Genomic DNA, 15,465 nt, shown 5'->3' with positions numbered 1-15,465 from the left:
AAGACTCGAGAGGGAAGAAACGCTTCACATTAACTTAGTAAATGGAGGTGTAAGAAAAGTAAAAAAATTAATGAAGTAATCCCACAAGGCATTTTGGGGTGTCTGCTAGATCAGAACAGACCATCTCGAGAGAGAAGCAAATAGTTCAGTGTAGGTTATGAGACTCAGGGGCAGATTTACATGAAAGTGTTGCATCAGTCCCAATGCTCCACTTTTCTTACACCCCCCTTGCTCTCACTCATGACACCATAGCGGTCATTACCACAACAGCGTCAACATATTTCACACTGTTGTGGCGCTTTGCTGCACTAGCGTCAAAGATTTTGATGCTAGTGCAGCGAAACACAGGAAGGCCCATAGATTATTATTGGTGTGCCACTTTAACGCCTGCCCTGAACAGGCATTGAAAATTTCGGAAATAATGGTGCAGTGGAATCTAGTAAATTGCACTGTGCCATTTTTTTCAGGCATCCCTGCGTGGGAACGACACCCTTATGTACATTGTGCCTGATGCAGGGATAATGTGGCGCAAGTGGTTGCAAAGTGGCACAATGTATGCATTGCACCATATTGTGATTATGGCCCAGGGGAATGGCCACCTTAACGTCGCCTTACATCATAAAAATGATGGTAATGCAGTGTTAAGGCGGCACTAGAGGTTGTAAATCTGCCCCTTAAACTCTATGACATGCAAGACTAGCAATGGGACAGCGTAGATTAGATAAATAGAAAAAGACTCTTGTTGGATGATGTCCTGACTTTAGACTCTGTTGACAAGAGGCATTACCTCCCATCCCTCCCTCGCCTTCCTTTAGACCAATGAGGCTCCCTGCCTCCCCATAGACCCTCCCTTCCCCATAAAACCCCCCCACCCCCTCCACCTCCTGTTCTTTTTTGTCTAGCCCCGCTAGACTTACCTTCTTCTTCGTCCTCCACGGCGGGGCCTGGGGGTCTTCGGCTTTGCTCTCCTCGAGGCGCGGAGCTCCTCGGGGAGGGTTCCTGGCGGTCGCGTTTTCGAGAGGTGGGCGTGGCTGCCTTGGAGACGCGTCCTGGGAGTCGGCTGACGAGGTCGGTCAGCTCTTTGCGGCTGGGGCTACAACTTCCGGATCTTCGGCTCGCAGGGACGAGCTGATGTGCTGGTTTGGATTTTCGCCACTTTTGGCAGTAAGACGGGTGTTCTGCCCGCGTTTTTAAAAGGTTTTGGCTAATTGTTTATTTATTACCATTTGCTGTTTCTTTTTAAGGGGGAGGACCTTTCTCTTTTATTTAAAGGGGTTGGGGTCCTATGGCTGGCATTTCTGGTTTGTATCATGCCGAAGGTACCTGCCAAAAGACGTAGGATTGTTTCCTCTTCCTCTTCATCGGGGGAGGATGGTGAGGTTCCCCTCTCCACGCCTGGGGGTCGCCAGGTTACGGTGGGGGCTTCTGCGCCACTCATGTCCAGAGAAGAGGTTCAGGACATGATTGAAGTGGCTGTCTCTCGGGCTCTCCAAGCAGGGGTGGCCAGGCCTGGTCGTTCTCCGGCGGCCCATCCTCCTGGGACTGTGGAGAGGTCCTCTTCTGGGGATGACGAGGATGACGCTCCATCTTCTTCTGGTGGGAAATATGTCTCCAGGGAAGAGATGTTGGAGGTGATGTTGCATGTTCGGGACAATTTAGGTTTTCCTGTGTTTCAACCTACGGGGTCGGATTCGCATTTGTTCCCTCAGTATCAAACACCTTCTAGGTTTGCCATGCCTTTTCAGGGCCCTGTGAAGGAGATGGTATTCCGGGAATGGAAGGACGTGGATAAGTCACAGGTGCCACAGTTCCTTCAGAAACTGTACTTGCTGGAAGAGGAGGATGTGTTACCTCCCTCAATTAAACTGGATTCCATTCTGGCGACCCTGATTGGCAAGACGGCGGTCAATCCTGAGGTTTGTGTGCCTACAGATGCCACTGACCGTAAGGTGGATTCTGGTCTTAAGAGGGCTTTTGCGGCAGAGAATTTGGCCCTCAGAGCGGGTATATTTTCTGCTTACTCTGCACAATCTTTGGTGCAGGATTTTGACAAGCTGGCGGTGGCTGTTCAGGTAGGTTCGAAGTGCTCGGAACTTCTGGCTGTTATGGAGCAAAAGGCCAGGATGGTGGCAGACATGTGTTCTGATGTTGGTCCGTACTTCTCTCTGGCTTCGGGAGCTTTGATTGGGGCTCGTGGGTCCCTCAGGTTGAGGTTGTAGAAGGCGGATCCTGGGGTGAAATCTGCTCTTCTGAGACTACCTTTTGAGGGGCGTAATTTGTTTGGTGATCAGTTGCCTTCCATGCTTTCCAAGGCATTTAAGGAGAGGAAACATGCCTTGCCTTACAAAGGTGGCTCTTCTTCTGGCAAAGGGTGGAGGAAGCATTCGCGCTCATCTCCCAAGATGGATTCCAAATCTTTTTCTTTCATGAAACGTCATTTTCAGCCCCGTTTTGCTCCTAAGAAGTCTGCCCCTTCGAACCGGGGTGGGTTCAATAAGGGGTCCTGACAATCATTGTGGGCCTGGCATAGGGCAGGTTGGGGGATGGCTGAGGCACTTTCTTCCAGTGTGGCAGAAGAGTGTCAGCGATCGTTGGGTGCTGGACATTGTGGACAATGGCTACGCCATAGATTTCGAAGTGGTGCCTCCAGATTCCAGGGTGCGTCCCACTCCTCTGCCTACAGTCGGGGCCCAGAGACAGGCGTTGTTGGATTGGGTCTGGGACTTGCTTCTCAAGGGGGCCATCTCCCAGGTTCCTGTGGGGTAGAGGGGTCTGGGCACTTGTTCAGTCTTGTTTCTGGTTTAGAAGGTGTCAGGGGGTTTTCGGCCAGTCCTCAGTCTAAAAGAGGTGAATTCCTGGATCAGAACTGTAGATTTCCGTATGCTGTCCATTCAGACTATATTTCCTCTGGTGAGTCCGGGGGATTTCCTGGCATCTCTGGATCTGCAGGAAGCTTACCTGCATGTTCCAGTGGCTCGGTCTTCTCAGCGATTCCTATGTTTTGCGGTAGGCCTGGACCATTATCAGTTTTGTGCTCTACCCTTCAGCCTCAAGCCCTCTACCCGCATTTTCACCAAGGTGCTGGCCCCTCTGGTGGCTCTTCTACATTCAAAAGGGGTGTTTATTGATCCTTATCTGGACGATATTCTAATCCAAGCCTCCTCTCAGGAGTTGTTGCGGAGGCATGTGGCCTGGGTTCTGGTGGTCCTGCAAAACCACAGGTTTTTGGTCAACTGGGGGAAGTCAGATTTGGTTCCTTCCCAAGATCTGGTGTTTCTCGGGGATCGTTTTCTGACTCTTCATGGTTTGGTGACTGTGTCGGAGAAGCTGTTGTTGGTTCTCCAGTCTCTGGTGAGGTCGATCTTGTCGCAGCCTGCTCGCAGGGCCCTTCAGTGGTTACGTCTGCAGGGTCATTTGGCTTCAGTGATTTTTCTGGTTCCCTGGGCACAGTTCCATCTTCTTTGCTGATGAACTGGTTCCTGGTTCATTGGTCTCCAGGGTCAAGTTCTCTTCTGGCGCGGATTCCGGTGTCGGGGTTGGTTCGCAGGGAGTTGGGATTGGTGGAAGCTCATCTTCGGGTAGGGGTGTCTTTATCTCCTCCTCTCGCGGTGGTGGTGACGACCGATTCCAGGCTCTCAGGTTGGGGGGCTTGGATGAGGTCGGCTCAGATCCAGGGGTTTTGGTCACCTCTGGAAGCCAGACGCTCCTTGAATTGGTGGGAGTTGAAGGCGGTGCTTCTAGCTCTGGTTCATTTTCAGGACTCCCTGAAAGGTGTTGCGGTTCTTATTCGGACAGACAACTTGGTGACCAAAGCTTATGTGAACCGGCAGGGGGGGACCAGGTCGTGGCCTCTGTTTCGCCTTGCCAGGAAGATTTTTGTTTGGGCTCAGGAATGGGTTCTTTCCCTGCGCGCCACCTACATTCGGGGGGTGGTCAATGTTCGGGTGGATCTTCTGAGCAGGGTGATTCCTTCCTCTCAACTTTTCTCCCCCCGGTGGTCTCTGTTTCATCTTCTGGTTCACCTATGGGGTCTTCCAGTGGTAGATGTGTTTGCGTCTCCAGAGAATGCGAAACTCAGTCGCTTTTGCTCCCGGTTTCATTGTCCTCAGGCTTGGGAGGTGGATGGGATGTCGTGTCCTTGGCCTCAGGGTCTTTTGTACGCTTTCCCGCCCCTTCAGTTGCTCCTTGCGTTTCTATTGAGAGTACGTCTTTTGAAAGCCAGGGTTCTCTTCATTGCGCCCCATTGGCCAAGGACAAATTGGTTTCCGTTGCTTCAGGTCATGTGTGGACTCTTCCTCTCTGTCCGTTGCCTCTGGAGTTTGCTTTCCTCTCAATGGGGTCATTGAGGCGGTTGCACTTGACGGCCTGGAAGTTGAACGGCGGGGTTTAACAGGTTTGGGAGTTCCGGTAGCTTTGAGTTCTACTTTACTGGCTTCCCGACAGCGTTCCACTTTGCTGTCTTATGGTCGGCAGTGGAAAGGTTTTTCTTCTTGGTGTTTCCGGCATAAGTTGGATTCTACGTCCGCTTCTCTTTTTGAAGTGATGCAGTTTTTACAGGATGGTGCCCAGTTGGGTTTGTCGGTGGCTTCTCTACGGGTGTAGTGGGCGGCGATTCAGGCTTTTAGGGGTCCATGGCGTAATCTGTCTGATGAGGGTCATTTGATGCCTCGGTTTTTCCAGGTTCTTCTTAACTTGTTTCCTCACCCGGTGCGTTCCTTTCCTTCCTGGGATCTCTCATTGGTATTGGATGCTTTGACTGTTGCTCCCTTTGAACCTCTGGGGGACTGTGACTTGCGTCATCTTTCTTTGAAAACTTTTTTTCTGGTGGCCATTACTTCGGCCTGCCGTTTAGGGGAATTGGGGGCCTTGGCCTGCTCGTTTCCTTTTTCTAGGGTTTTTCCGGATCGTGTGGTGCTTGTTCCGGTTCATTCTTTTGTTCCTAAGGTGAATTTGTCTTTCCATGCTCGCCAGGAGGTCATCCTTCCTTCGTTTGGTCCGGATCCTTCCTCGGATGAGGAGGTTCGGTTGCATTCTTTAGATGTGCGTCGGGCCTTGTTGGAATATCTTCGGGTAGTTGCTCTTTTCCGTAAGTGGGATTCTCTTTTTGTGAATTTCGGTCCGGCTCGGAAAGGTGAGAAGCCTTCCACGGCTTCTTTGAGTTGGTGCGTTCGCTTGCTGATAGTGATGGCTTATTCTTTGAATGGGGAGGTACCACCCCAAGGGATTCAGGGCCATTCTTCGAGGGGTATGGCTGCTAGGGTGGCGGAGCTTCAGGGCGCTTCTGTGGTGGAAATTTGCAGGCCCGCAATTTGGGCCTCACCTTCGACCTTTGTTCGTCATTACAGGCTGGCGGACTTGGGCACTCTGGAGTCGGTGTTGGGTCACCGTGTCTTGTCCTTTATGATGTTATATGGGGGTATCCCATCCACAAGGTCATAATCGGCCCTAAGTGTTTTTCACGCTTCTGGCATTGGGCTATGCTTGGACTGCATTTGGTTGATACTTGTGCTACATTTGGGCTCTTTTTTCTGTGGTGGCCATCTTGGGAGACATATTTGTTATGAAGCTCCCTCATTTCCTCATTTACTACAGTATCCTCAGTAGAAAATGCTTTCAGTTTTCCACTTCCTTTTCCATCAATATGGGGTTTGGACATGCCGCACTTTTGGCATGAATTCAGAATGTGAGCACGTTAGAACTCTGAAAAGAAGCTGCTGATCACTAGGGAGTTAACAGGCAGACTGCTACTGGTGTTGAAAGTGCATGTTTCAGTCTGCATGTGAGAATGTTTTAATGGAATAGAAGTGGAAGATATTTGAGAACTCACTTAAAACATGTCCTAATTTTTCTTTCTACAGCACTAACCATAATTTCTATGACAAAATGATCCCCTTCATGTTGTTCCTTTTTAAATGAAAAGTTTTAAGTTTTAAGTTTTAAGTTTTAACAATTAATTCAATCAGGATGGCTTCAGGTGTGCCACACTTTTGTCATAAGTAAGTCAGTTTGGCCCAGGTTTAAGAGGGCCAAGCACCTCCTTGTGCCACATTAGGGCCATTTTTTTTATACTAATGTGGCCCAACAAGGCCAAAATCACTACCCCAGACTTACGAAGTGGTCAAAGCATGCATTGTGTGACTTTGTAACCCTTTGTGCCACATTATGCCTGCTCCAGTGTTGGAAAGTGGATTATTGGTAAGGGCAAGTAAGTACCTACACTTAGCAATAGGCCACTAACCCCCACGAGGTCCAGTTAGGTCTCAACAAATTAATCCCAGCTCAACTCTTGGTAGGTTGGCAACAAGCTGTTACGTTTAACTTAGGAGACAGGTGTGTAAGGCATTTAAAAATTACAAAACAGTAAATAAGTAAAACACAAAACACAATAAAAATCCTCCCCCAATTCATTAAAATAGATTATATTTGTAGCTTTAAAGTCACATTAAAACAACAAAAATCCAAAGTACAGAACCAGAGATATGAGTTTTAAAGATTGAAATTATATCTAGCGCTTAGAAGCAACTAGCTCTCAAACAGTTAAAAAAAGGTCACACTGGACAGGGACAAAGTCCAGAGTTCAGGCGATCCATGACGTAACACTGTTACACTTACTTTCACAATTGTTTCTTGATTCAGGAAAGTGTTCCACAGCATCAGCCAAGGGTTCAGGGGCTCTGGTTTGTCTCTTGGGGTCTGGGACTACAACTCCCACAATGCACCTCTTCAACTTATGGAGCTGTTTACAACAGTTGCTCTAATTGTCTCCAAACTTCTGGATCTTCTTCCAGAGGTCCTTTTGGATCCTTGAAGTGTCCACAACTTCATCCAAGGTTCCAGAATGTCTGAGTTGCTCCTTGGGAGTTGGGACTACAATTTCCAGAATGCACCAGGTCGGAATCTTCAAATGGCCACTGGACGCTTGTCAGGTGTGCTCTTCTTGCAGGACTTGATGCAGGGGACTCTGGGCAGCTCCTTTGTACCTGTAGCTTACAGGGTGTTGACTCTTGGAGTTGCAGAAGCACAGCAATGTAATTTTCTTGTTGAAGCCCGAAGTGTGCAGCTGGTGTAGTCCTTGTGAGTGCAGTGTCCAGGTGCAGGCCAGGGGACCTGCAGGGCAGTACTTCTTCTCTAGTATCTTCTTCCAGCAGGAATCTGAGGTATGAGTGCAGCTCTGCCATATATATCCTTGCTCCTGGGGTAGAAAGCAGGGAGGGGGGGGAACTGTCCAATCACAGGCAGGCCACTACCCCCTTGGATGACCACTTCCTGGGAAGTGTGGCAAAAATAAATCCCAGGGAGCAACATTCCTTAAAAATCCAAAATGGTAAAAAATGAATTTTGAAAATTTAGGTCTGGCTGAGCCCACCCTCTGGTGTGTCTAAAAATCCTTAACACACCCCTCTCCTGGTCTCTCCTAATCTAATCAAGAGGGCAACTAGTTGTCTGGGTTTGCAGGAAATAGGGGAGGTCCTGAGCTGCTCCAAATGTCCTTCCCTCCTTTGAAGACCAGGTTGGCCACGCTCTCCCATCCTGTTTCACCACCTGCTGAGCCTCCTTCCCCAGGCACTTCCTTTGTGTTCAGCCGAGGCTACTTCACACATCATCAAGGCGGCCTGGCCAGGCTGAAAGAGGCTGGTCAATCAGAGAAGGGCCCTACAGAGCTGATACTGATAGCTTTTATGAAGAGTTCTAAAGCTCTTTCCCTATATATTCCCTAGTTGTTGCATGTACTATAACAATCAGTTTGAGACCAAACTTGCCATATCTTGCTCCTTTGGAGACTTTATTCATTAAAATAAAGTCTTCCCATTTTAGCCTATGGAGCCTAATCACTACAATGAGGGAAAAACAAATTGAGCTACTTTTCCACACTTGGGCTTATAAAACCTATTTTATAAGGTCCCTGCTTATAGTTACACTGCACTCAACCCTGGGGGCACCTAGGACACACCATAGGGGGGTCTCCTATGTAAAAATAAGGTAGTTTAAGACTTTGGAAGTACTTTTTAATTCCAAAGTCGAATTTGCATGTAACTTTAATTTAAAAGCAGCCTGCAAGGCAGGCCTGATTTAAGATGGCCCTGGGCACCTCAGCTGTGCAACTATTGGGGCACTACCTATGCTGCGGTCCCTAAACCTACATGCCATACCATATACTAGGGACTTATAGTTAGGTTGACATAGCCAATTATAATTAGCCTCATTTGCATACTTATTTTACACAGAGTATGGGCCCTGGGACTGGTTAATAGTACTAGGGCACTATCAGAGTCAGGAAAACACCAGCAAAAAGTGAAAAATGGGGGCAAAAAGTTAGGGGGCCTCTGCAATCAGCCCAGTTTTCTTACAGCCAGGCACAATGTATGCAAGGGGGGAAAATCTAAAAGATTTCTTTGTGCCATTTCTTGCTGCATTTTTAACACCTGCACAGAGCAGGCATTAAAAGGTGGCACACCATTTTTTTATAATGGGCCTCTATGTGCTTTGCAGGATTAGCGTCAAAATTTTGACGCTAATACTACAAAGCGACAAACTAGCGTAAAAAATGTTGACGCTAGTTCCCTAACTACCGCTATGGTACGCCATATCTTAAATACAGTGCACACATAATGGCGTTAGGGGGGCTCTAAAGGGTGCAAGAAAAGTGGCGCAGCATTGGATGCAGCACCACATTTCTTAAATCTGCTTAGTGATCTAGTTGTTCTTTAGAACACTCTGGGAGGCTGCAGTAGAACACAAGGGAATCAACTGACAGGGTGAACCTGTTGGAAGTACATGTTTTACTGAGAATGTCAGTATTCATTCTCATATAGCTGAGAAAGATATTGTGATTTTAAAGAAAATATGCTCTAATTTTAGCTTCTAGAGCACCTCCCATAACCTCTATGGGAAAATCATGAGAAAACAGTTTTCTGTAAAACATGATTTATGAAATCCCAGCACAAGGCTTTTTCACAAGGTAAAATCACCTTAGAACACACCACAATTCCTAAAATTAGTATGGTACTATCACCAAGTGATTTATATTGTAACTAAAATCTGCTATCACCCTTTATACGCTCTCCCTTTTGTGACCCTCAAAACCTGACATTTGCTACAATGAATTTCAATGGGGTGCTATCATTTATATTGGTCCCAAGATGGCTTTCAGCACTTTCTGGTTGAAGTGCTGACGGGTAATCAGATCTCACCATGAGATCTGTGCTAAGGTTCCACCCAGATATCTATATTTCAATAACTCCAAAACTACTGAACGGATTTACACCAAATCTAGCTTTCTGGCAAATTTGGTGTAATTCCGTCCAGTGGTTCATCCTGTAGTCATGTTCAAAATCCCTATAGGAAAATGCATGGTGAAAACACGTTTTGGGATCCCTCCTTTTTTCTCAGCCCCTGCTTCACGGATCACCCATAAACTTTCAAAACAACAGCTGAACCGACTGTTGGATTATGTTTGAAAAAGTTTGTGAAGATTATTCAAATGGAGCCACAGTTATTGACAAAAGAAAAACACTTTTCCCATGGAAACTAGTTCCTAACTATATCAACCTACTGGCAACTGCCAGTAGGTTATATATATATATATATATATATATGTATATATATATATTTCCCCAAAAGTCACTGGATAGCAATGGGAACAAGAGTTTATCATCCTCTCACCGCAAGAATGATGCTGGCACCATCAATCGATTTGAAAGGTATCTCCTTTATTCCATAATGTGAAGTACACAGTGCAGAAAATGCTCTCCTACACTACTGGCAACGCGTTTCGGCCTAAGCCTTCAACTGGCCATGGAGTTGTGTGTGATGTCAGTGTATTTATATCATGTGATCACCCACCATACACCAATTAAAAACCACTTTTCGTTTCACATCGTTTAATGATATCGCCATCTATTTTGTACCCTACATTAAAGATTTCGGTAAATTTTTATTACCTGCTAAAAGTAATTTGGAGCTATTTCTTCATATAGTACTAAATCCTTTATTTATTTAACTTTTCTTTCTTTATGTACTTAAATATAACCATGTCCCTATTTATATTTTTATTTACGGCCTTATCGAGTTTACATATACAAGGTAAAGTACTTCTTGCTACATAAACTAATGGCTCTAGAACACGGTAACCTATTTATGATTTTCAGGATCTCAATTGCCCCATTACAGCCTTAATCTATTTTATCAGTAGCCAATATATATATTATATATATATTTATATATATATATATATATATAATATATATATATATATATATAAATAAATGTATTAGTCCACACAGTGAAAATGCTCCACTGAATCAGCCGCATTAACTTGGGTAAAAACAGCTTGAAATGCCATACGCCATGTGATAAAAAAACTTATTTATTTGCGCTATGCGAACAAAATGCAAACCAGGATGCCAACTCGTTTCAGCTTACAACTTTAACTGGGCAACCCCTCCTCCACACACGGAGACCATAAATATAAAAATGTGAACAAAGTCCATCGTCAATTGCACTTCCCACCGCAGTCACATAAGCTAGACTGATACTTGAACATCAACAAATCTCATGTCACTTAAAGAGGAAGATCAATAAATGCATATATATTTCTAACACCAAACCTACTGTCACAGTGTTGCATACAAATGATCAAAATAAATAAGCACATTGTGATGGGAATAAGGGGGTTATTACAACTTTGGAGGAGGTGTTAATCCGTCCCAAATGTGACAGATATACCACCAGCCGTATTACGAGTTCCATAGGATATAATGGACTCGTAATACAGCTGGTGGTATATCCGTCACTTTACCGTCACTTTTGGGACGGATTAACACCTCCTCCAAAGTTGTAATAACCCCCTAAATATTGAGCAGTTGATTGGGTGCATAAATGAGTGCATAAAATAATACAATTTAGCCATTGGCAATTGTTGTCACACACACTCAAAAAGCTCAATATTGTAAAAACATACATATCCACATATTGGGGGTCATTCTAACCCTGGCGGTAAAAACCGGCAGGGCGAATGACCGCGGTAGCACCGCCAACAGGCTGGCGGTGCACCGCTGGGCATTCTGACCGCGGCGGTTCAGCCGCGGCCAGAAACGGAAAGTCGGCGGTGTCCCGCCGACTTTCCGCTGCCCTTGAGAATCCTCCCGCCGCCATGGGGATTCTGACACCCCCTACCGCCATCCTGTTCCTGGCGGGTCTCCCGCCAGGAACAGGATGGCGGTAGGGGGTGCCGCGGGGCTCCTGGGCACTGGGCACTGCAGGGGCCCCCGTAAGAGGGCCCCAAAAGGAATTTCAGTGTCTGCCTAGCAGACACTGAAATTCACGACGGGTGCTACTGCACCCGTCGCACTCCAGCAACTCCGCCGGCTCCATTCGGAGCCGGCTTCATCGTTGCTGGGTCTTTCCCGCTGTGCTGGCGGGCGGCCTTTTGGCGGTCGCCCGCCAGCACAGCGGGAAAGCCAGAATGGCCGCCGCGGTCTTGTGACCGCGGTGCGGTCATTTGGCGGTAACCGCATGGCGGGCGGCGACCGCCGCCCGCCGCGGTTAGAATCACCGCCATTATGTAGTGCATCAGATGCACCCCAGGTTGTAACCTCATCATAACGTCTAACATTCATATTGTATATGATTCAATAATTCATAACGGAGTCTCAGTTGTCACTGTCTTGCAGCCACCAGGTATATGATATATTATTAAAGCACTCGAATAAGGACAACTATCAGGATTCAATCAGAAAATGATGGTACAGTTGACCACATTACAGAGGAGACGCCCAAATCAGCTTGAGTACAATATCTCTAAATTCATAGCAGCACCACAATGAATTAAGTGACTACATGCATAAAGTGGCCACATGCATAATTTACATGCTTAGCAATATCCTCTTATTAAATCCAATTCATCCTGCATTTTAAAATGTTTGCTAGTTAAAGTGTCTTAGTGCATCCAATTCATATTACCCATATATGACTGTAGACTGATATAATAAATAACAAATTGCATTTGCATAGCGCTTATTACACCTGACGAGGCATCAAAACACTTTGCGCCAAGTAGCATGGTACTCGGGAACCAAATTAGTGGTCAGTCAACTTGTTATTAGGGTTAATTTTGCATTCTCATCCCATGCATTCTGTGGTAATGGTCGACATAGATGTGATCATTAGAGGGGGGCTAGGTGAGGCACCGTTTTTTGCTGGAAATAATAGAGTGACAGAAGGTAGAAAGTAGCAGAGGACAATTTTAAAAAACATATGTGATGGTCAATTTTTCATGCAGGCTGAGAATTTTTGCATGCAAATTGTGGATGTAAACCTGTTGAAAGAAACAGTTTCAAATACACTTCTCACAGTAAAAAAAGGAAACACAAGAGACAATATTTAACACTATGCTCTATATATATATATAAAAGTATTGTTAGTTTATGCAGATTATATGTACCATAAACAATATACATGATAAGAAAATGGTATGTAAACACCCCACCAACTTAAAAAAAAATATAACAAGGCAATTAGTATAGACACATTGCAGTAACCATTAGCATATTCAGTGCCATGTTTGTCACCTATTTAATGTTTGGTTTGGAAGGTGCTGTCCACTTCATCTGCCCCATGAGCACCTCCACAGATCATACACCAGGTCCAGCAGAATGGATGTTTCTAGGGTCACCTTCTCCTTCCAGCATCCACCTTATCATTGCCACATATATGAGCTAAAGTGGCTGGTAGAGTCCCAAAGTCACAGGTCAAGTGATTTTATAAGATCATGCAACTCCGAGGTGGCTTGCACTATCCTTATCAATGTAAACTTAGGGGGTACTTTATTCCTTTTAAAATGGTTAATTTTTCAAATTCCTTACCAAAATTATTAATTTGTATTAATAATGATAGTGTTAATACCATGTTTCTATATAGTGCGTAATACCGTACTTCCACCACAAATGCTACTGTTACCAAGTTTTGCAGTTGCTGGTACTCAGATTACCAACCCCGAAAGTATAAAAGGATTTATTTGACGCACAAGGATTCACACTCCTCAACAACCATCCGTGAACACCACATTGGTCAGCAATGAGTGTCCAGCTGACTGAGCCATTTAGACATTTGTAGTGCGTATGTGTGTGAGTGCGCGCGCGCGCACGCTCCAGGCAAAGGTGCTGTTTATCAAGAATGCTTTTGAATATGTTTCTACCATGTTGAACTGCCCTTCCTCCACCCACCCTGTCCAGAGACCTTTATTTTCCACATTCACCACCGCCAGGGACCTGAAAACAATGTGCCGTGTGTGAATGACTTCTCCCTTTTCTGTTTCTTGACACGCACTCCTTACATACTCTCCAAATTTGTCTTTCTTGGAGACCAGCGCTGCTCAGTGGATATATTTTTTATTTGTCCAGTGACAGAGCTCCCTGCACAAACGCTGGGTCTGGATGGCTCCTCTTCCCGTCAGCCACTACGAGCGAGTTGTGGCTTGTGTGCTCTTATCAGGTTCTACTTTTGCGGGGCGCCTTCTACTGGCAAAGGACGGCAGTGTGGGCTGCTATGTAACAGACTCCCTCGCACTCTGTCAAGGAAGATATCCATTGTGATGTCACTAGTCACCTGTAATATGTTATTACCGATGACTTGGCACATTAGTTTCGTATTGCAGGTGTGTTTTACATGACTGCAAATTAAATAAAATAAAACTCACAACATTATAAGGAGATTAGAGCGCCCAGCATATTATTACATTCCCCCTTTATGACATATATGGTATAATACTTTCAGATTTATTATCTGTAATTACCTTAAAAGGTTGAAAGGCTTACAGTCTAGCAATCTGAGTGGTGTATTGCTGCCTTGTCATGGGCAACATGTAGTATGGAAACTAATATTCTTACAGAGTAAGTGGCTCAGCAATGGCGCATCCTCTGTTACCATTTGTCCTGTATGTCATTATTGGTGTGCGATTTAAGCAAAACAGCTTTCAAAATAGTGTTATGTTACAAAAATGGTCAATGTCAGCTCCTTTTATGCTGCAAATCCATGTTTAATCAGTAGAAATATGACCAAAACAGGTGGTCCATTCGTATGCCCAAAGCGCAAGCATTTCGCCATTCTTAGTTCGTGACTCTACATGTACTGATGTCATTACCATCGAGCTGTTTGTTGGGAATTGTAAGGCAGATTGACATTCTATATCACACGTGTCCTCTTTTCACAGTTATTATGGTTTATCCGTCTGGTTCCCAGATGTCATCAGGCACCTACAAGCCGATGAATATGCTTCTAGGGGGCTTCGGTTTCAAGGTGAAAATGTCACAAACTTCAACTTTAACTTCACATTGGAAAACCAGATACACTACAATGGAAAATTCATCAACGATGGGTCTGAACAATTTTAATAATTTTTCGAATTGTAAAAAAATGCTGTTTTCAATGAATGACATTTTTATTTTGGTTCTGCTGTTCAAAGACACTCTGCTTTTCTAGTCACAGTCTCTCACTGGTATGGCACATTTAAATATTTGCAACCCCTGATCGGTATACTGCCTTTCAATCTAAAAGCTGTATAACTGTTCAAAACCCATTTGCTTCAACAATTGTAGTGGAAGGATATAACCAAAAAGGGGGCATCTGTGTTTTTAGCCTTTACCTAACAGCAGTGGTATGGAGTAAAGGCCACTGACAGAGCTGAAAGAAACTTGGTAACCTACTGTCACTCACTTCTTTCCCTTAGTCTCCTTTTGGCCTTTGGTTTTCCCAAGCAAATCTATTTAGGAGCAAGTTTAATAGTCCCCATGAACCAAGAACAAGTACATTTTGCTATTTTTATCTAATGGTGTAAGCAAGATTTTTTACAGAGCATTCGATTGTATGATTTAAATGGTGGAAGGTGAGAATTGACTTTAAAAACATTGTAGTCAAGATAATTTGAACATTGGTTTCATCAGGTGTTATAAATTAATAAACTACCAAAAGAAGTTGCAATGTCTTTGTTGAATAGTTGCAAGATTATAAGGCAGTATGGGCAATACTTTGAGTGGGATTTCAGTGTCCAGGTTATTTGTGAGTGTAAGTTTGTTACAAATTTATACATGTTATTTATGACCTTGTAGAAATCAGGTCTAGCATCTTTATTGCAAATTTATAACTGACATAAGTCCATTTTTCATTTTTTATTTTTTTTTAATCCTGGACTTCATTTTAGAAAATGATAAATTTTGTTTACAGCTTTGTAACAAGTAGGCAGAATGTTTTCAAATTATTTAAGAGATTTGGGGATAATTTGCTAAAAACGCATATATGTTGTATCTTTTAGAAATCTATTTATAAAAGTGAGTGGTAATGAAGTTACACAATTGTAACACAATGAACATTTATTATTCAGTTTAAAGGTGTTTAATAGTTGTAAAAGGTTGTGGATTTTTCTTAATTATACAAGATCCAATGTGTTATATTTATATTTTTAAGACACAA

General features: G+C 44.4%; 1 protein-coding gene across 1 annotated transcript in view; it reads left to right on the top strand.

Moving 5' to 3' along the window:
* SV2C (synaptic vesicle glycoprotein 2C) overlaps positions 1-15,465 on the top strand; it is a 588,766-nt gene that overhangs the window by 531,150 nt on the left and 42,151 nt on the right. Inside the window, exon 9 of the mRNA XM_069223649.1 lies at positions 14,210-14,374. Within this exon, the coding sequence (XP_069079750.1) occupies positions 14,210-14,374 (165 nt within the window). The remainder of the gene's footprint in view (positions 1-14,209; positions 14,375-15,465) is intronic.

The sequence above is a fragment of the Pleurodeles waltl genome, chromosome 1_1 (assembly GCF_031143425.1).
Source record: "Pleurodeles waltl isolate 20211129_DDA chromosome 1_1, aPleWal1.hap1.20221129, whole genome shotgun sequence".
In the NCBI taxonomy this organism is placed as follows: Eukaryota; Metazoa; Chordata; class Amphibia; order Caudata; family Salamandridae; genus Pleurodeles; species Pleurodeles waltl.
Note: the sequence above shows the minus strand (reverse complement) of the source record. Positions and strands in the feature narration are given on the sequence as shown.